Genomic DNA, 21,651 nt, shown 5'->3' with positions numbered 1-21,651 from the left:
GCACATATACACTATGGAATACTACTCAGCCATAAGAAATGAAAACATCAGATCATTTACAGCAAAATGGTGGGATCTTGATAACATTATAAGGAGTGAAATAAGTAAATCAGAAAAAAACAAGAACTACATGATTCCATACATTGGTGGAACATAAAAATGAGACTAAGAGACATGGACAAGAGTGTGGTGGTTACCAGGGGTGGGGGGAGGGAGGACATGGGAGGGAGGGAGGGAGAGAGTTAGGGGGAGGGGAAGGGGCACAGAAAACTAGATAGAGGGTGGCGGAGGACAATCTGACTTTGGGCGAGGGGTACGCAACATAATTTAATGACAAAATAACCTAGACATGTTTTCTTTGAATATATGTACCCTGATTTATTAATGTCATCCCATTACCATTAATAAAAATTTATTTAAAAAAAAATTAAATTCCTAAAAGAAAAATATAAATTCATTCTTACCACCAGTCCATTTACTATAGTTGTGTCCAGTCATTGCTTGGTTGTCTTGTTAGTCTTCCAGCATCTCTTCAAGAAAGGCTTTCCATTGATTATAAAATTCTTGAGCTATACCTTCTTTTCTAGAAGCCTTGTTCCCCTGTCTTCTAGAGTTGAATGTTAATGTTAAGAAGTCTGAGACCAGCACTGGCCTGTTGGCTCAGTGCTAGAGCGTTGGCCTGGTGTGTGTACGTCCCGGGTTCAATTCCCGGCCAGAGCACACAGGAGAAGCGCCCATCTGCTTCTCCACCCCTCCTCCTCTCCTTCCTCTCTGTCTCTCTTCCCCTCCCGCAGCCAAGGCTCCATTGGAGCAAAGTTGGCCTGGGCGCTGAGGATGGCTCTGTGGCCTCTGCCTGAGGCGCTAGAATGGTTCAGGTTACAACAGAGCAACGCCCCAAATGAGCAGAGCAATGCCCCCTGGTGGGCATGCCGGGTGGATCCTGGTCGGTTGGGTGCATGCGGGAGTCTATCTCTCTGCCTCTCCGCTTCTCACTTCAGAAACCTACACACAAAAAAAGAAGTCTCAGGCCCTGGCCGGTTGGCTCAGTGGTAGAGCATCGGCCTGGCGTGCGGAAGTCCTGGGTTCGATTCCCAGCCAGGGCACACAGGAGAAGCGCCCATCTGCTTCTCCACCCCTCCCCCTCTCCTTCCTCTCTGTCTCTCTCTTCCCCTCCTGCAGCCGAAGCTCCATTGGAGCAAAGATGGCCCGGGCGCTGGGGATGACTCCTTGGCCTCTGCCCCAGACGCTAGAGTGGCTCTGGTCGCGACAGAGCAATGCCCGGGATGGGCAGAGCATCACCCCCTGGTGGGCAGAGCATCACCCCCTGGTGGGTGTACCGGGTGGATCCCGGTCGGGCGCATGCGGGAGTCTGTCTGACTGCCTCCCTGTTTCCAGCTTCAGAAAAATACAAAAAAAAAAAGAAGTCTGAAACCAACCTGATTATATTTACCTTTAATTTTGGCACCCATTCTTTTTGGTTCAACTGCCTAAAGGGTTCTTTTGTCTTTGACTTCTAGTGACTTCCCTGGGATGTCTCAGTGTTGCTTCTCCTCTGTCATTTTCTACTGAGACATGGCATGTCCTGTGAATCTGAAGGTTCAGATTTTCCATCTTTGAACAATCTTCCCTGAATCACACCTTGAAATATTCCTTTTGTGCTGTTATGTGGATTTTTTTCTTTGTGAACTCCAATTATATGTTGAATCGCCTTATCTTCCACTGTTGTCATTTTTTCTCTATGTCTCTTCATTTTTTAACTTCCTTTTTATTTTGCTTTTTCCCTCCTTGGCCTATTTTTTGTCTTGTTTTCAGTAATACCTATTCTTTCTTGTGCTGCATCCAATTTTGTCTTCATTTTATGTGATTTTTAAAATTTTTATTCCGTTTCTTTCCCCAGCTCTGCAGCTTACAGTTCGTCTTCTGATGCCTCGTCATGTGTCTGAACTTATTTTTAAAAGGCAATGATTTTATTTTTGTGCTCTTATTTTATAAAGGCAATTGCTTCATTTTTTTATACATAGAAAAATAATTATAATTTTCATATGCTCCATGGCAAGAATTTTCATCTTTGAAGTAAGTATTCTTTCTCTGCCTTTTATTTTTCCTATGCCTTTTACCTTTTTCTTCCTGTAGTATTCTAGTACGGATCTCGTGCTGGTTTCTCCGGGGCAGCCCAGCTTTAAATTAGTTGAAGTTTCTCTACCAGTTATTTGTACAAAGTTTAGATAAGAGAAGAATAAAATATGCATCCCAAGTAACAGAAATTCTCCTTCTGACACAGGGTGTGTATAAGTTCTTTAAATTTTTACTTCTCCCCAGCCACAAGACATGGAGCTAGCTCTGCATATCCCCCCACCACTCAGACTGCCTCATGCAAACATGGCTCCACTCCTTGATCAGTCTTCTATCCACTGCCTCTTAGGACTAGAACAGGTTGAGACAATGTCCTATCACAACCTGTGTATCCTTTTCTTATTGATGAAACAAGGATTTTGTTTTTGTGTGGCAAGGTGCACTCCTCCCCTTGGAGAAGTGCAGTCTGCTGGTTCTTTCTGAGATCCAGCCGGCCTCACAGATAAGTCTCCCCATACCCCCTCCAGCCCCCTGCACGGTCTCCAGTGCTTCTCACGCCCTTCCACTTGTGCTCCAGATCTACCTGTTTTCTAAATGATGGAGATTACATTTCTTTTTTCCATTTTCCTTGTTGCTTTGGAGTGATTTCGAATGTTGAGTATACTCTGCTACGTTCAATCTGGATATTTGCAGTAGAAATAATGTCACCTTTTGATCGTCAAAGCCCTATCATGTTTATCTTCTCTCCCATGTATACTGTCCACAGTAACAACTTAAGCCTAACGATGTTAAGCGGCTTACTCACAGTCTCAGGCGGTTAGAACCCAGGTCTCAGTTCCTGGTCCATGTTCTCATGACACTGCACATCCATGCATGCATATGGCCACGAAACTTCACTGACCTTCCTTCTAAGCATAGTTATTATTAGAAACTGACCTCTACGAACTATACCCAGGAAAGACTATGAAATCATACACTTGACAAATACCAGGGATAAAGAGGGAAAAAAAACAAGAAATCAAGCTTAGGTCCCATTACCTGGCTTAGTGTCTGTCACTCCTTCCACAAGAACCAGTCCTGCTGGCCGCTGGCAGGCGATGCTGCAGAAGCGAAAACGCAGCAGGAAGTCCCGGCTATACTTCCGTCTCTCTGTAAACCAGGAAAAACCACATGGTAAAGGGAAGGAAGGGGAGCCACACACTGAGATCTCATGAATAGCAAGAAGTTTCCAGCATAGGGACACACACAGAGGAAGTCTGGCTCAGACGACAAGGAGATTTTCCAATGGTTGTAATTTCAAGTTGTCCACATCATTGGTGACCATGAGGACAGTGAGAAAAACAAAATAACTTCCTAAGGAAAGTGAGGGAATTAGACTTTCTCCCAAAATGGGCATGGAAGTACAGCCAACCAAGAACATGGCACAGGCTCACCTGATCTCTTGGGATGACAGAAGGTGACGTACTGACAGCAATCAGTGATGCCCAGGGCGCTGGGCCATAGTGGAGCCTGCAGCTTCCTCTGGTAAAGCTGATGGGAGAAGTCTTCCTGTCCAGATACCTACCAGGAAAGAGCAGGTGGGAATGAGGAGATCAAGATGGAGAAAGGAAACAGCCCATTTTGGGGACATACAGATAAGCATACACACACAGTCATATACTACATACATTATATAATAAGCAAATCCCCGGGTCGGCAAACTGTGGCTCACGAGCCACATGCGGCTCTTTGGTCCCTTGAGTGTGGCTCTTCCACAAAAGACCATGTGCAGGCGCTACCTCGATAAGGAATGTACCTACCTATGTAGCTTAGGTTTAAAAATTTGGCTCTTAAAAGAAATTTCAATTGTTGTACTGTTGATATTTGGCTCTGTTGACTAGTGAGTTTGCTGACCACTGAGCAAACTGTATATCTTAGGGGAAGATTAAAAATAAGAAGCTAATTAAAATCATATTTTTACTAGAAACACTGAAATGTCCATCAGACAGAAATGAGGGGTAAGAGTGAGATATGTGAGTCAAAGAGAATAGAACATGGGCCTGACCAGGCAGTGGCGCAGTGGATAGAGCGTCGGATTGGAATGCGGAGGACCCAGGTTCAAAACCCCCAGGTCGCTGGCTTGAGCGCGGGCTCATCTGGTTTGAGCTCAGTGCTCACCAGCTTGAACCCAAGGTCACTGGCTTGAACAAAGGGTCACTCAGTCTGCTGTAGCCCCAGGTCAAGGAACATATGAGAAAGCAATCAATGAACAACTAAGGTGCTGCAATGAAGAATTGATGCTTCTCATCTCTCTCCCTTCCTGTCTGTCTGTCCCTATCTGTACCTCTCTCTGTCTCTGTCACACAAAAAGAGAGAGAGAGAGAGAGAGAGAGAGAGAATAGAACATGGATCCCCTAACTTTTACTTCAGGTAAATCTTCACAATTCCCCACAGAGAATACAACTTTCAGGGGCTTTAATGTGCAACGGGAAAAGGTTTATCCTGATCTTTGGATTCTCTGGATCAAGGGATAGCATCTTTCCCAAGGTGGATTATTGGGAAACCACAGGGTTGAACCAAATGGGAAATGCACCAAAGCACTTTACCATATTTACATCAACATCCTCGGTCAAAGTCAATAAGCAGCTTGGGATGGGACAGAACATAGTAGGGGAAACATTCAGCAACATCAGTCATTTGCACATCTCAAATGTGTGTAGTAAAATGCCCTTTATTTTTTAGCAACAAATATTTGAATGCCAACTCTGTGCAAGACATGAGCTAATCGGTGCTGGGAAGAGAGCAGCAATAGACACATGGCAAGCTGGACATTGTTGGCACTTGAGCAACCTCATTAAAATAAAAGCCCAAGGTGCTTAACAATAATTCAGTCAATCTAGGTCCTTTCTCCAGTGTGGCTTGCCAAGAATTTAGCAATAAGATAGATGGATCAGTAGAAACAAAACAGAGGAACAGGGAGATTAAGTGACAAAAAATTAGCACAAGCTGAATGCCCAACAGCACAGCTAAATAAACTATGATAAACTATGAGATATCTATACTACTATCAACATTCAGCAGTTAAAAGAATTAGATCCATTGATAAGTAAAAAAAAAAAAAGCTACAAAATGAAATACACAGTATTACGTCAGGTTTATAAACACACACACACTAGATTATGTATCAGCTGTTAGAAGCAGGCACAGCAGAGTATTGGAGTGCGAGAGCTCTGGGGTCAGGTCATCCAGTTTCAAATCCTGGCTCCACCACAATGACCTGCATGATCCAGAGTAAGCAAATTACTAATCTTCTGTGCCTGAGTTTCCTTATTTTTAAAATTGAGGCAACAATAGAAATTGTGAAAATTAATGAATTAATACATGTAAAGTGCTTAAAATAGTACCTGGCACACAGCTTAATAAATGTGAATTACAATTACATTGTCACAGGAACATAGATATCACTATAAATACACAGAAAATGATCTGGAAAAATACCACCAAACTTCAAACAGTTATTACTTGACTCTAAGTGGGGGTGGGGGTAGGAATGTAAGTAATAAAAAGGGGCTTTTGCCTGATTTTATGACACTTGAATTCTTGAAAGGATATACTTATGTATTACTTATAAACTAAAAAGAAATTGATGATAAAAGCTGAAAGGATTCCAATATGCCAAAGGCACTCACGAGTCCCTAACTCCCAGGCTTTGGGTACAAGAAAGCAGGAGGGAGCCAGGACAGGGGTAACTGGGTCCTTGCCGCAGAGGCAGCACTGACGCCAACACCGGAATCTCTGCCCAGGCCGTGGCCCACCCCCGCAGGGGCCTGCCCCGTTCACCTTCCAGGCGGGCATCCCATGGTACTGGAGCTCTCCGTCCCTGATGAAGTTGTAGAGAGGTGAATTAGGGACGGAGTTCAGGTCCCCACACAAGATGATGGGGCAGTGGCTGCCATCTGACAACCTCGCCACCTTGTCCACTTCAGCCAGGAGAATGGCCATCTGAGCCAGCTTGACATCACCCCGGCGTGGGTTGTACAGGACGTGGGTGTTTGCCACGCACAGTGGGGCCACCGAGACTCGCCCCAGGCCTTCTGGGACTAGTGGCTGCAGCAGCAACACTAAGCCCACATTGTCCCGATTGAGGAGCTCCAGGCCAGGCCGGAAGTACTCCACAGGGCTGGCGCAGAGCAGACGGAACCTCGTGGGCTTGTAGCAGACAGCACAGCCATCCGTCTTACACCCGGTCCTCCTCTTGTAGAAACAGGTAAAGCCTGCAAGGAACACCCGCCAAGGAGATGGATCAGAGTCCTTGAACCCTGACTCCCTCCAGCCAGCGGCGGTGACACAGGCGTGTGTGCACACAGGGCATTGCTCCTGCTGCTCAGTAATGAGTCCTTGCCCTTGCCGATTCCCTGCTTCTGCGAGGCTCCCTTACAACTTCAACCAGATGACTAAGAGGCTCTAAGGGGAAGGACAGAAGGTATGAACCAATATAAGTTGATAGCAAAAGTATGGAATCTAGAGTCAGACCAGTGGGAGTCCTAGCTCCCTGGCATGAAACCTACTAGCTTTGTAGCTTTGTGACTCGGAGCAAGTCACAGAAATTTTGAGAACCTCAGTTTCCTCATTGTAAACTGGGAATGATAATAGCCTCACAGTGTTGGTTGCTTCAAGGATTAAATGGTGACATAAGTACAATTGCTTTAAAACTGTAGAACTCTACATTCTCACCCACATAAGAAGGAGCTAGCTCACAGGCGAGACCGAGGGTTTACTGAGACGACAGAGAAAGATGGTGTCCTCAGGACAGACAGACAGGGCTACAGAAACAAAGACTAGCAAGCATGCCAGAGAGCTGCATTACCCATCATTCGCAGAGAGGGCTCCAGCTGCTCCCAGTAATGATTTTCCTGGACTTCCTGGAGACACAGGATCTGGGAAATGACAGGGAAACTGATCACTTCACAGCGCCTGGAGTGCTGAATGTGACTCCCACCCCGGGAGCAGGCACTGTGGCCAGGTGGGAAGCTGCTGTGGGTCTCAGGCAGGGTCACACTGAAACTCCCCCACACGGCTGACCCCTCCTAGACAGCCGACCCCAGCAAGAACAGGCCCAGGGTTAACCTGAGAAGAGCAGACACAACACTGGGTTTTGCCATTCCTTGAGTCCTTCAAGTCTCCCTCACTGCATCAAGGTGCTAGAAACTGCACCTGGGGAGAGTCTTCTCTGCCTCTGCCAAAACTCATTTACTGCAGGCAGGCAAGCTCCAGCCCCAGGAAGGACTCCATTCATACGAACAACTATGGGAATGCACTCATTTTATAAGGAGCACTGGGAAACAGCCCACGTCCAAGCAAATGACACTGCCCCATCCCTTCACTCACATCAGGGTCCCAGTGCTGGAATTCCTGTATGAGATTTGCAAAGCGATAGTTCCAATTGAGGATATCCGGATGGCAGTGCAGATACAGCTCAGAGCTCTGCTGCATCAGGTCCTGGGCCAGGATGTTATAGGACATCAGAGTGAACTGGAACTGAGGGCCATCCCCTGCCTCCAGGCCCTGAGCATCTAGCTGAGTGGAGAAATCCTCCCATTCTCGCCACAAGATTTCTGCAAAGGGGTTGGGAAGAAGAGGTCCATGGCAAGGACCTGTTACTCACAGGCCCTACTGTCTCCACTCCTGACTCAGTGATGTTGTGTCTCCAGTTCCTTTTCTCATCTTCTGAGTCACCCATCTCTCCCTGTGGCAATTTGAGCAGAATTCTAAGGACATTCTCAGACTAGACAGTAATCTCCATAAAGCCAGAGACAATCTTAGCCTGTTCACCACTGTATTCTCTAATACCTAGCACCTAGTACCTGCTCAATAAATACAGGCTAACAATTTCTCATTTGTGACAAATTCATTGGTCTCTAGGGAATCACTCAGATGAATGTGCTTAATAGTCACTTGAGGTTCAATCTCGGCCATGGGTGGTCTCTTTTTCTCAGATGAGAGGAGGGGAGACAGTGAGGCTGACTCCCACATGTGCCCCAACCGGGATCCACCCGGCAACCCCATCTGGAGCTGATGCTCGAGTACCAAGCTATTTTAAGCCTCTAAGGCTGACACTTGGACCAACTGAGCTATCCTCAGCACCCAGGGCCACACTAGAATCAAACGACCACTGGCTGCGAGAGGAGAAGAGGGGGAAGGGGGGAGAAGCAGATGGTAGCTTCTCCTGTGTGCCCTGACTGGGAATCAAACCCGGGACATCCATATGCTAGGCCAACACTCAGGCCAGGGCCTGCCTTGGGTGTTTTCTAACCTCTAAATATAGAAAAGTTTGTAGGGTGAGAACCACATGTCCTCCATCTCCCTTAAAGCATGAGTGAGCTGCACAGTGAATTTCAAACCTATTTGAGTCACAGAACTCGTTCTTCACATTTTAATGAAAGCCTAATATGTACCCCAGATAGAACTGGAGTTATTCTGGCCCTGGCCACTTGGCTCAGTGGTAGAGCATCAGCCTGGCATGTGGATGTCCTGGGTTCAATTCCCGGCCAGGGCACACAGAAGTGACCATCTGCTTCTCCACCTCTCCCCCTCTCCTTCCTCTTTCTCTCTCTCTCTCTCTCTCTCTCTCTCTCTCTCTCTCTCTCTCCTCCTCTCTTCCTGCAGCCATGGCTCAATTAGAGAAAGTCAGCTCCAGGCACTGAGGATAGCTCTATGGCCTCCGCCTCAGGCACTAAAAAATGGCTCGGTTACAATGGAGTAAAGGCCCCAGAGGGGCTGAGCATCGCCCCCTAGTGGGCTTGCTGGGTGGATCCCAGTCGGGGTGCATGTGGGAGTCTGTCTCTGCCTCCCCTCCTCTCACTAAATTAAAAAAACAAAAATGAGTTATTCTGCTTGAGGCAGAGTGGAGCCCCCACCCCTCCTCCCAGGAAGCCCTTAGATCACCTCCAAAGAAACAATATGGAGAAGCAGAAATAGGGTCTGCTTTGTTCTGCCACGATCTAGTTATGTGACTTTAGGCAGGTCTTGCTACCTCTCTGCACCAGGGTTATTTCATCTAGAAGAACACAGGGCTAAATGAGATGATTTCTAAGATCCTTTTAGATTTGACACTGCAAGAGGCTCAAGAAAACAAAGAATGCAGTGGCTGAGCTCCCCAGAGAGACTCTTCTTCAGCAATGGCTCTGCTGACACCCAGGCTACCCTGCTAGCCTGGCTCTCTCAGCCAGCTGTCAGACTCACCATGATAAGGAATTTCCACTGGGGGAAGCTGCAACTGCCCCAGGCTATCAAAGGACCAGGTGGGAGCCTCTGCCTCGGGCATAGGCTCAGGGGCTATTCTCCAGGCAATCACAGCAGGGTCCTCTTCCCACTGCTCTGCAGCCAGGGAACCCATTGGGAGGACAGCACAGTCTGTATACTGAGGGCCTGTCTGCATGGGGACAGCTGCCCACACTGGGTCTTCAGCCTCTGGCAGTGGCTCTTCTCCTAGGACCTCAGGAGAAGGCTCCTCCAGGTTCTCTGCGGCTTGCAGGTCACTCAGCTGCCTGCTGGACCCCTTGTCCTCCGATGTCGCATCCTGTTCTCCAGGATTATCCATCAGGAGTGCCAGGCTGCTCTGGGCTAGTGCCTTATCTGTTAGCGGACCCTGGCTCAAAGTTGAGCACACGTGGCTCGACCCTTCTTCTTGCCACTGCTGCAGCAGACCCTCACACTCTTCCTGGTCCAGAACTTGAGGGGCCATGGCAAAGTTCTCTTCTACCTGGGAGGACGAGCTCTTCGCCAGGAGGGCATTTTTTCGACATGCAAAGAAGGCATCTAAGGAGAAAGCCAAAATACCATGTGGTAAGAAGACAGTACCGCCCTACCCTATCCCAACTAGAATGTGAATTCCACAGAAGTAAGAATCATATTCACCTTGCTCAACCTTGTTCCATCACATTTTAGTGCCTGGAACTTCATCATCACCAGAGCAAAGGGCTCGCTATATAGCAGGCACTGTTCTAAGAGCCTTACAAGTATTAACTAATTTAATTTTTTTTCTTAGATTTTTTTTATTTATTCATTATAGAGAGGAGAGAGAGAGAGAGAGAGAAGGGGGGAGGAACAGGAAGCATCAACTCCCATATGCGCCTTGACCAGGCAAGCCCAGGGTTTCGAACCGGCAACCTCAGTGTTTCCAGGTTGACGCTTTATCCACTGCGCCACCACAGGTCAGGCTATTAACTAATTTATATGATAAGGATCTGATAAATATTCAGTGTGGGAATAAAAGAATGGCTGGCCCACATAATCTAGGAGAGATGGTCACATATAACCACACCTCTTTATCTAGAGATTAAGACTCCTATGAAACATCAACACCCGGGCTCTAAGAGCCACATTACATTGGAACAAGACTTTGACCATGAATTAGAACTGTGGGTTATGGCCTACTGCTGAAATGAACAAAACGATGTGACCTTGGATAATGTCCCTAGTGAGATGAACTCAGTCTTGACTGTAAAATGGGGACACGGGAAATTTGAATTAGATAATATCCAGTTTTTCTAGTTCTATAAATCCCCCAATCTATGAATACATTCCAAAAGAAAAAGTTCTAAAGTAGCCAAGAAAGGTGTCTTAAAATCTATTCAATTTACTTCTTAATAAAGGCCCTTGGCCCTCTTCTCAAAACTATTTATATTATTCATAAATCTTCACAAACTTTATATTAGCTTTCCCATTCTATAACATAATCAGAAGGTGCCAAAAAGTGACAGCAAGAGACAGCTGTCTTTCTGCTGCAGCTGCCACAAATGACAGCCAACAGGCAGGAAAGCAGGTGGGGAAACCACTAACATTAGAGCCCCAAACTCCACACACACCGCTTTGCTGCAAGCAAACACTCCCTAATCACTAAATCGTTTCTGGCACAGGACAAGTGGCATGTATGATGCTGACCCTCAATCACCAGATTTATTTTATCCGCTGTTTTTTATTTTAAGGCAAGAAAATATGTCAGAATAGTTCAAATGTTCACACTATCTTTTGGCCTCTGTGGATTTAACAGTGGTTTTCAAAACCAGTGGTGATTTTACTCTTAGAGGACATTTGGCCTAGTCTGGAGACACTGTGGTTGTCACAGCTGTGGGGATGCTACTGGCATCTAGTGGTTAGAGGATAAGGATACTGCTGAACATCTTACAGTGCAAAGGACAGCACCACAACAAATTATCTAGGCCCAAATGTCAGTAGTGCTGAAACTGGAAAAACTCTGCTCTAAACTCAAGGTCTGGGTTGCTGGCTTTAGTATCAGGGACTTGCTAATTCCCTGTCCCTTGAAACATCCTCTATGTATACCAGATGGCAGGGGCTCTTTGATTTATCCTTGTGCTGTTACTGGTTTCCAAATTTAGCAGGTTTTTGTTGGTGGAGGTAGATTGTTTTTTAGCAGCAGAATTCTTTTATTTTTTTAAAAAATCTGTAGAAACCAAATGTATAGCCTGACTAGGTGGCGATGCAATGAATAGAGGACTGACCAGGGACACTGAGGACCCAGGTTTGAAACCCCAAGGTCCCAGCTTGAGCGCGGGTTCATCCAGCTTGAGTACGGGGTCGCTGGTTAGAGCATAGGATCGAGGACATAATCCCATGGTCACTGTCCTGAGCCCAAAGGTCACTGGTTTGAAGCCCAAGGTTGCTGGCTTGAGCTGGACCTCCTTTTCACCCCTATCAAGGCATGTATGAGAAGCAATCAATGAAGTACTAAAGTGCTGTCAACTAGGAGTTGATGCTTCCCATCTCTCTCCCTTTCTGATTCTCTCTCTCTCTTAAAAAAAAAAGAAAGAAAGAAACCAAACGCACCAAGTTAAAACAGATGAGACTACTTTAATGGGTATGTGGGGGATGAGCTGGTAAGGGAAGTAAGTGACCCTCCCTCTGAGGTCCCTAAAATTCTTTGTCTAGAAATCTCTGGACCAGTATTGTCACTAAGGCTACCATTATGGACATTGAAAGAGCTCCAGAAATGACAGCAACATGGTTAAAGGAATATGCCTTAGTTCTCGGAAAACAATTAGTTGTGTGGAGTTTCTCACCTCGGAAGTATGTACACAATGGGAGCCATTCCTAGATTGTCTACTGTAGTCTGGGCAGTGTGCTAGCACTAGAGGCCCAGTAAGCAAAACAGGCATGGCCCTGCCCTCCTGGAGCTTGCACTCCAGCAGCCAGCACCAAACAAACCTTTTATATGAAGTATACATATAGCATGCAATGTAAGTATAAATCGCACACCTACATTGTGTAAAGTTCCAGAAAGGAAAAGCACAGAATGCATAGCTGGGCCACTTATTTCTCAGAAAGTACTTGTTGGCCTGTCCTGCCCCCTGCTTGGCCAGAGAGGATTGCTGAGACTTACTGATCCTCTAAGAGCCTTGGGAAAACAAAAAACAAACAAACAAAAAACCCAGGAGCGAAAAGGGCAGGTGAATCATGAAGTCAAAGAATAACTCTCTCTTCTCTCTCTAAAGTATCCACTGGGCATTGCCTGCATCCCACTGCATCTCCAAGCGCACAAGAGGCTACTTCTAAGCTGTTTCACATGCGGTTCTCAATTCTGATCACGTTTTCAACCAAAGCCCCCACTGAGAAGTGGCGGGGAAAGGTGAGTGTGGAGATAACCCTGGGGAAGACAGGTACGTCCAGGTCTTTAGCCCACTGACCCTGACCCCTACCCACGGAGAATCCGGGCATGCGCCTTCCCCCGGGGCTGCCAACCCTCCGACCCCCAGAGCAGTGACTCAGCGAGCGGGCCGAGCCTGCCTGCATCCCCGGCTGGGAAGGGGTTGGCTTCTGCCCCTTGCCCAGCCTCCTCCACGTTAACTGTGGCCCAATGCCACCAGCGTGAGCAGGGGGCCAACCACGAGGGTCGTCGGCCAGACCTGGGCCTCCTGGACTCCAGGACGGGCACCAGGTCGAGGGCTGCTTTCCTACAGCTGGGCACTGCCAGGGAAGGTGGTCGGGAGGCCCGCCGCACCGCACGCCGACTCAGCCCCGCGGGGCCTGCCCGGGCCTGGCTCCCGCCTGTCAGGACGCGGGGCCAGTACCTGAGAGGACGCGGAAGAGGCGCGCGACAGGCAGCAGTAGGTAACACAGGCAGGACGCGATCATGGCCGGCCCGCCGCGCCTGAACCCACCCCTCCTTTTCACCAGGCCGTCAGATCTCCCCAAGCTTGGCCCCGCCCCGGACTCGCCCCGCCTCTGACTCCGCCCCCGGCGGCTCACGTGGTCCCGCTGAGCTTCAACAACAACTTTATTAGGACCGTAGCGCCAGCGGAGCTGGGCGGGGCGGGACGGAGCGGGGGCCTGTTGCCAAGACAAAGGCCTGGTTTCAGGAAGCCCTTCAAGAGCAGGAGTTTTAAATTAAGCGCCTTGCTGGCGGCTACAAAGTATTATTCAAAGGACATGACTATATTCCCACTCCTGCCGCTTAACGTGGGGACCGCCCCTCAGTGTGCTCCTCTGTAAAATGAGGGCCAGGTTTCTCTAAGGCTTCACCCAGCCCTGGTTTCTGTCTTCTCACACTTGTCAGCCCAGGGAAAGGAGAGAGCGAGTTCTCCATATTTCTTTTTTTCCTGACTCTACCGTCTTCCCCAGTGCATTATCAGTTATCTCACTAATGAGTCCACACCTTCCTCATCCTGTGCCAAATGGGTCCTAATCTAGACCCATTTTACCTAATCTAGAAAAAAGAGGGTGATCCATTGGTATGGGAGTCAAGAGTGAGGTGGAAACTTTCACAAGGGCAGGGACCAAGTCTGGTTGGTTGGATTTCACTGAGGTATTTCTCTAGTGCCTGCAACAGTGTCAGGTATCTAGTAGGGATGAAACAAATCTTTTTAAACTAAACAAAGAATGTGTTACTACACGAAGGCCAGATCTTGTAGCAATTCTGTGCTACCCAAAGACCTCTTGGAGTCTCTTCTCCCCCGCATTCCCTCACCCACAGTCTTCTGAGTGTGGTTAGCCACACTCGGAAGAAGGAAGGATTGCATGTATTACCAATTTCAGTGCCCAGTGTCTGAGCTGCACAATTTCCAATTTGTGGCTGGAGCTTTGATTGTTCGGGGAAGCCCTCCGGGGAGTCACCAGATCCAGGACCAGCTGAGTACATCATAACACTGAAAGGCTAAGAGGAGGAAGAAGGAAACAGTCAGTATTGTGGCCTTCCCTCCATTTTCCCTTAGCTCCAGAGAAGTAGCTGCCTTCAGGCAAGAGTGCTCCTGCTGGGGTCTCCCATGCAGCAGATGCTCCTAGGGCAATCTGAAGGTTGGGAAACCTTTTGGAAACTAATGCACAAACGTTACCTACCCAAGGATCCCCAAAAGTCAGGCCCACTCCTTTGATGTGACTTAAATATGCCTTCCTTGTTCTTGCTTTCCATTTTGCCCCAATAGTTACCCAAAAGTACAAGTTCCAAATCAGATCCTAAGTCAAAGTATTTCTCTAGAGACTACTTCTAACACTTTGTGAAATTAGGGTTTCCTTAATCACTTGAAAATTTTCTTAAAAATTTCTAGGCCCTACTTCCTAGGCTCTATCAGGTCTGAGGTGGGGCCCTTGAACACGGACCAGGTTATTCTGGTGTCTGTACATTTTGGGAATCTTTGCTGAAGGACCCAGCCTCAACTAGGCTGTTCACCACATGTCTGGGTAAAGTGCGTCAGACTAATTGACACCATGTTTGTTCAGAGGCTTTTGCTGAGGCCAGTTAAGCGAGGCTGCCCTCTTTTTGTTTCCTGATCCATAATCAGCTCTATTGGAAAATGTAGGATGATGTGAGGATCACAAGCTTTGAGGTTAGACCACCTGAGTTCAGATCCTGGCTCGGCCACTCACTACCCATGGAACTCCTTAGGTTATGTAGCCTTTTGGAGCCTCGGTGCCCTCACCGTGCCCGGCCAAGGGTCAACTCTCGGTGTTTACTGTTATGTGTCTTTTAGCATAGGCCGAAAACAGCTCTGGCTACCGATAATGTAGTGTCATCTTCTACAGTCCCTGGCAGAAACAAGGGCCCTTCCAACTGTAATGTGGCATTGTTCAGCAAGCCGTCACTGTAGGTTTCAAGGAGACTTGGCCTGGAGAAGTGCAGCCTTAGGCTTCCTCAGTCAAAGGAAAATTACAAATACAACCTGCACCATCTGCAGCCTCATGACGTCAGAAATATTCTGAGAGACCGGATGAGCCCTCCAGTTCACCCAGACTGTGATAACAGTGGCAACGGTTTCAAGAGTGCAGGCCTATCTAATGGAGCAAGTAAAACTGTTTAACTTTGAGGAAGTTAAAAATGTTCTTTTAGAGGCAAATTTCCTGTATATAGAAAATGTAAGCACTTGAGGTTTCCAATTTTACTTATGCCAAATTCAATGGCTGCCTTTATTAATTCATTGGTTGACTATACAAGGTGGCATAATGCTTCCTTAGGGATTGCAGAGGCTACTGACCAAGGCCTAGATCACTGTTGCTCAAGAGAAATATGATGTGAACCACATAGGTAATTTAATATTTTCTAGTAGCCTCAGATAAAAATTAAAATAAAAAAATGTAGGTGATATTAATTTTAATAATATATTTAGCCCCATAGATCCAAAAATAATTACCGTGTCAACAGGTCATCAATATTTAGAAATGAGCCTGACCTGTGGTGGCGCAGTGGATAAAGCGTCGACCTGGAAATGCTGAGGTCGCCGGTTCGAAACCCTGGGCTTGCCTGGTCAAGGCACATATGGGAGTTGATGCATCCAGCTCCTCCCCACTTTCTCTCTCTGTCTCTCTCTCCCTCTCTGTCTCTCTCTCTCCTCTCTAAAATGAATAAATAAAATCAAAAAAAAATCTTTAAAAAAAAAATTTAGAAATGAGATATTTTATGTTCTCTTAAAAAAATTTCTTTTGTAGTCAGTTTTTGAAATCCAGCATGTGTTTTATGTGGACAGCACCTCTCAATTCAGACCAGCCACATTTCGAGTGCTTAGTAGCCAGAAGGGGCTAGTGGCTATTGCATTGAACCTGTGGAGGTCTAGCAGGCTCAAACAGCCTCTCAGATATATGCAGGAAAGAATTGTCTATGTTTAAGTCTTATGATAACCTGAAACCCGTACACTCCCAGTAACTTGCCTTCTCTGAGCCCAGTGTTTCCTCTGGCATCTCAGGCTAAATATTCCCAGAATGTACCAGATTGGGCTGAGTTGATTCATTCATTCACTCACTTATTCAATTCATGCATTCATTAGAGAATTATCATGCACTCATCAGTGTTTACCCCATCCTTGCCCTTGTCATTTCTTGACCTCACTCCTTCCTCTCTCATTGGAGACTCTAGTGCTAGACTCACAGTATTCCCTACCTCCAGTCCTCCATCATTAATCTGGACCAGCCATCTCAAATCCTAGAAGCGCCTTATTACCACCCTCTCACTGACCTCATTCCCACTGTACTTCAGACACCCATGATGTGCCATTACTGGTACCGCTCCACCTCTGAAGTCATAAATTAACACACCCACTCTGATGGATCACCCCTTGTCTTTCTGCCTTTCCCAGTTCACTTCTGCACAATGTTCTTTAACTCCAGCAAACCCCTGCGTTCTCTATTCTGCCCTCGAGCTTCCCCTTAGTCATCATTTCTCTATCAAACATGGAATCCCCACGAGTCATCCTTTAAATTGTTCTTTTCCCCGTATTAACTCTCTTGCCCACCATTCCTTAATCACACCTGCCTAAGTTCAGTTAAAACCATTCTTCTTCTTGGCTCTTACATCTGGGCTGCTGAGCACTGGTGCATAAAATTACCAACCACACAGATTGGAGCTATTAGCGTGCTGGTCTCCAGCCTCACTTCAGCCCTCAACCCTCCCCAGCAATCCTGTGTTTTTAATTAGGTTTCTGTCCCATTTCCACAATGACTATTCTTCTCAAACTTGCTATCATATTACTCCCTTCCTGCTCTCTGGAGATCATCTCCCTACCAACTTTAGAGGAAAATAGAATCACCAAGAGAAAACTATTCCTTGTTGTCACACTAACACACTGTCTAGCATACACAACCAATTTCTCTTCCTTCTCTCCCAACACAGTGGCTGACAGCTCCACCCGGGCGTGGAGTCTCCTCCTCAGGGGCTGGGCTCCTTCTGTTTACCCCTCTCCTTTTCTTCCCTGACTTCTTAACATAAACATTTAAACATGCTCACACTGCTCCAATATTATGTTAGTACAGTATATTTTACCATGATTTAAAAAATCTAATGGTTCATTAGAACTAATGTAAAAGCTAAAATTATAAATCATCTAGGATAAAACACAGGGGAAATTTTACATGACCTTGGGTTAAGCAGAGAGTTTAAATATGGTATCATAAACAGATCCATAAAATAAAAAAATCAAGAATTTTGATAAAATTTGACCATCAAAATTAAAATTTGTATTCTGTGAAGGACACTGTTAAAAGTAAAGTGATAAATCACAGACTAAGAGAAAATATTTGCAAATCACATTTCTGACAAAGTCCATACCTGTAATATATCAAGAATTCTCAAAACTCAATAAGAAAATAACCCAATTTAAAATTGGCAAAAAAAAACCCTGAACAAACAACAAGGGAAATATTCAAATGACCAATAAGCATATGAAAGGGTGCTCAGCATCATTAGTCATCAGGGAAATGTGAGTTCAAACCACTGGGAAACACCACTACACACATATTAGACTGGCAAAACAAAAACAACAAACTAGCAATCTCGGCAGTTGGTGAGAATGTGGAGTAACTGAAGCTCTCGTATATTTCCAGTGGAAATTCAAAATGGTACAGCTACTTTGGAGAACAACTTGGCAGTTTCTTACAAGGTTAAACCTATACCTTCTATGGATATGACCCAGCAACCACACTCTTAGGTTATTTATTTAGGAGAAATGAAAACTTCTGCTCACACAAAAACCTCTATGTGATTATTTATAGCTGCTTTATTTATAATCACCAAGAGGAGGAAAATATGATGTGTTTTAGCAGGTGGGTACATCTCCACAATGGAATATTACGCCACAATAAAAAGGAACCACTGCTTTATGTGCTGACATGGGTGCATCTTAAACGCATTGTTCTAAGTGAAAGAAGCCAACCCCCTCCCCCAAACTACACATTGTATGATTTAATTTATGCAACTTGGAAAAGCAAACTATAAGGATGGAGAATGGAACAGGGATTGCCAGAGGTTAGGGTGGGGGAGGAGTTCATCATACACAGGCAGCATGAGGGAAATTTTTAGGTGATGGGACTGTTTGAACGGAACCATGGTGGTGGATACATGACTCTCTGCATTTGTCAAAACCTACAGAACTGTGTACTGCAAAGAGTTCATGTTACTACTGTATGTAAATTAAACCAAAGCAACCAGAATATGAGGGAGAGATGAAAGCAGACTCTGACAAATGAATCTAACTGTGATACAAATTAATCAAATAGCCAGATTGAAGGGAGCAGGAAGAAAAAAAATTGAGGTAAATAACTTGGGGGGGGGGGAAGCGTTTTGACTGGATATTATAAGGATAAGCATGCACAAAAGCTACATACCATCAAACACTGTACTCTAGTTGGTAAATTTATCTCCAGGGATACAGGTTTGACCCTGGAACAATGCAGGATTTAGGGGTATATAACTTCTGGCTCCCCAAAAACTTCAACTGTCCCTTGTATCATGAGGGACCGTTTCCAGGACCCCCTGCCTGCAGACATAACAACCTGTGATGCTCAAGTCCCCTGTATAAAATGGCCTCGGTCCGTGCATACAGCTGGCCCCGTATACCCAAAGACCCCCTAACGGCAGATCAAAACCAGTATAGGCAGTGGTGGGATTCAGCTGGTTTGCACGGGTTCGGCAGAAGCGATACCTAATTTTTTGTTGAGTTTGGCAAACTGGTTGTCAAAATGACACTTGTAATCAGGATTCTCTCTAAGGTGGGTGCCTGGGTGTGGAAATCACAAATTGACATTCCTTACTCTTTTTAAACGTTCATCTGCGCAGCAGTGTATTCTAAGTGCCTGTAGCAATGTTCATTCCGTCCATAGGTGGAAAAAGTTGCAACTGAGGATGCCAATCAAGAAGCAATATGGAAATATCTTAAATAACAGTTTTATTGTTGTTTTTCAGGTATTATTTAATATTTTTTCATTATTATTTTAAAACTCTTCCTTATAATCTAGTTTTGTGTACCTCTTTTATTGTTCTTATTCAAGCATTAAATGCATGAAATCATAAACTACCTTTTGATATATATTTTTTTATACTTAAAACGGTCATTATGGCAGAGAACCGGTTGTTAAATTATTTGAATCCTACCACAGAGTATAGGTATTTACTGAAAAATATCTGCACATAAATAGATCCATGCAGTTCAAACCCATGTTGTTCAAAAGCCAACTGTACACTACAGATGAGAAAATAAGTAAATATTGTAGAAAATCAGAGCTAGATTTTTTTGAGGAAAGAGATATGACAAATATGGGGCAAAACATGAATGTCTCCTGCGGTATTGGACTGGAGTCAGAGGTATCGGTATAAACTCACATTTTCATTTAAGGTATGTACGGATAGATGGGTGTAGAAATAAATATAGCTGTGTATTATGTGCAGGTTAGTATACATACATATGTACATGTATTTCTAGCTCCATCCACTGAAAGGGACTGGAAACAGTGACAACGAACAGTGATGAGCATTGACTTATGCAAATATAGATTTATATATCTATTTATATTTATTATATATATTATAAATTTTATATATAATAGATATCATATTTATATATATATTGCAGTCCACCATTATAAAGAAAACCCTGATTAAACCACACTCCCATTCAAAAATCTTCAGTGACTCCCTATTGCCCTTTTTTCCCCAATTGCCTTTCAGTGACATTGGAATCTATCCCTGGAATTGCTCTGGTCCTGTGCTTTCCCACTTCCCTATTATTCCTCGCACCCTTTACTCCCCAGAACCCACCTGGCTTGGCTTCTTCCCTTTATCCTGCATTCCCAGAAATGCCCTTCCCCCAGACTCTACTTGTCCAGAGCCCATGAACGCTCCCTAGTGTAAAGAAACTTCACCCTCTCTGAACTCCTAGAGAAGCTCCCTCATGGCCCTTATCAATTTCCAGTACTGCCTTTTAGATCCAGGCAGTGGTGCTTGTACCCAGTGGCTATTTGGAGTGCCTTTCTCCAAACTTTCTAATTCACCTTTTGTACCCAGGCAGAGCACCCAGAGTTTAAACCAAGACCTACATACTCTCTGGTCCCCATTTCTCACCTTTAAGGACCATTTCATATCCTCTGTATCAATGTGGGGTTGACCAGAGGATCTGAGGGTCTCCGGGACTTGTGCCTACCAAATTATGCCAGGAGTTGATTGTTCCATTGGCCTGTTTGATATTTCTTTCAAGGAACCACATGAGATTGGACCACTAGAGTGGTGTCACCACGCTGATTTAGGGTGTCTCAAGTTGTTTATATGAACAGGAGCTCTACTACAAATATATATTTGCCCAGAACCCTCACACTCTAAGGATAGCCTCGTCGATTTCTATCTTGTTATCTATAATATACCCTGAAAGCTCTGCGTCTTGATCATACTGGCATCCCCTCCCCACAATGGTGCCTAGGTTAGTGCCTTGTACATAATAGATATTTTACTTTTATTTCAGAATGAATGCCTGAAGAAATGAGTAACATCTCAGGTTTACATATTTCTTTTGATCCAAGCTTCTATGTTTTCCCTACACAAATTCCTTGATCTTCGTCATTCTTCTGAGCGGCAAAGAGAGATTTTCATGTCCCCAGGCCCCCTACTCACTGACCTGACTGTTGATGTGCTGAAAGTTTATCAAGAAGAAGCAAACACGCCTCCAGGTTCTCCTGACAGTAAACTGCAAGTGAACTTCAACTCCAGGACATGTGAAAACAGCCAAACGTGGGGATGATGATTGAGAGGTTTCAAGTTAGGCAGCCCAGTAATGGATTGAATAATGGTTTGGCTGCAACAAATTGTAGTGACAGAACAGGGGTCTCTCAAACTCAACTCAGCATGTGGGCCGCAGAGCAAGATCACAGCCGTTCGGCGGGCCGCACTAGGTCTACAAAAGGCAACTGTTACGCAACACTTTTCTCACTGCAGTTGAAAACAAAAAAAAATCAGTACAACAAGCACAATCGTACATGCAGTTTACTCAGTGTCACAAAACGACCAGAAACTGTAGTTCGCATCACAACTGCTGTTAACTAAGCTAATATCTAGCTAGGATGCTAGAGAAATGAAAAATACAAGTAGGCCCCTAGGCTTACTTAATTTTATCCAAAATATTTTGAACTTCGTGGATTAGTCTGCGGGCTGCACAAAATTGTTCAGCGGGCCGCATGTGGCCCGCGGGCTGCGAGTTTGAGACCCCTGTGATAGAACATATGTTTTGTTGTGCTTTGCTTTTGATCTTCTGCTTCAAAGTTCAGAATACTCTCCCAAGGGGGGGAAGAAAAAAGGAAGAGAAACTGGGTAAAAGAAAACAGACTTCACCCATCACT

At 45.4% G+C, this 21,651-nt stretch overlaps 1 protein-coding gene across 1 annotated transcript in view; it reads right to left on the bottom strand.

Annotated features, from left to right (window-relative positions):
* ANGEL1 (angel homolog 1) overlaps positions 1-13,270 on the bottom strand; it is a 31,557-nt gene extending 18,287 nt beyond the window's left edge. Inside the window, exons 1-7 of the mRNA XM_066273648.1 lie at positions 13,140-13,270; positions 9,295-9,870; positions 7,441-7,667; positions 6,920-6,989; positions 5,893-6,326; positions 3,507-3,633; positions 3,112-3,222 (exon numbers count right to left, since the gene is read on the bottom strand). Of these exons, the coding sequence (XP_066129745.1) occupies positions 3,112-3,222; positions 3,507-3,633; positions 5,893-6,326; positions 6,920-6,989; positions 7,441-7,667; positions 9,295-9,870; positions 13,140-13,203 (1,609 nt within the window). The 5' untranslated portion in view covers positions 13,204-13,270. The remainder of the gene's footprint in view (positions 1-3,111; positions 3,223-3,506; positions 3,634-5,892; positions 6,327-6,919; positions 6,990-7,440; positions 7,668-9,294; positions 9,871-13,139) is intronic.
* Positions 13,271-21,651: the final 8,381 nt, after the last annotated feature.

Source organism: Saccopteryx bilineata, chromosome 4, assembly GCF_036850765.1.
Source record: "Saccopteryx bilineata isolate mSacBil1 chromosome 4, mSacBil1_pri_phased_curated, whole genome shotgun sequence".
In the NCBI taxonomy this organism is placed as follows: domain Eukaryota; kingdom Metazoa; phylum Chordata; class Mammalia; order Chiroptera; family Emballonuridae; genus Saccopteryx; species Saccopteryx bilineata.
The sequence above is the reverse complement of the archived record's forward strand: the minus strand, read 5'-3'. Positions and strand labels throughout refer to the sequence as shown.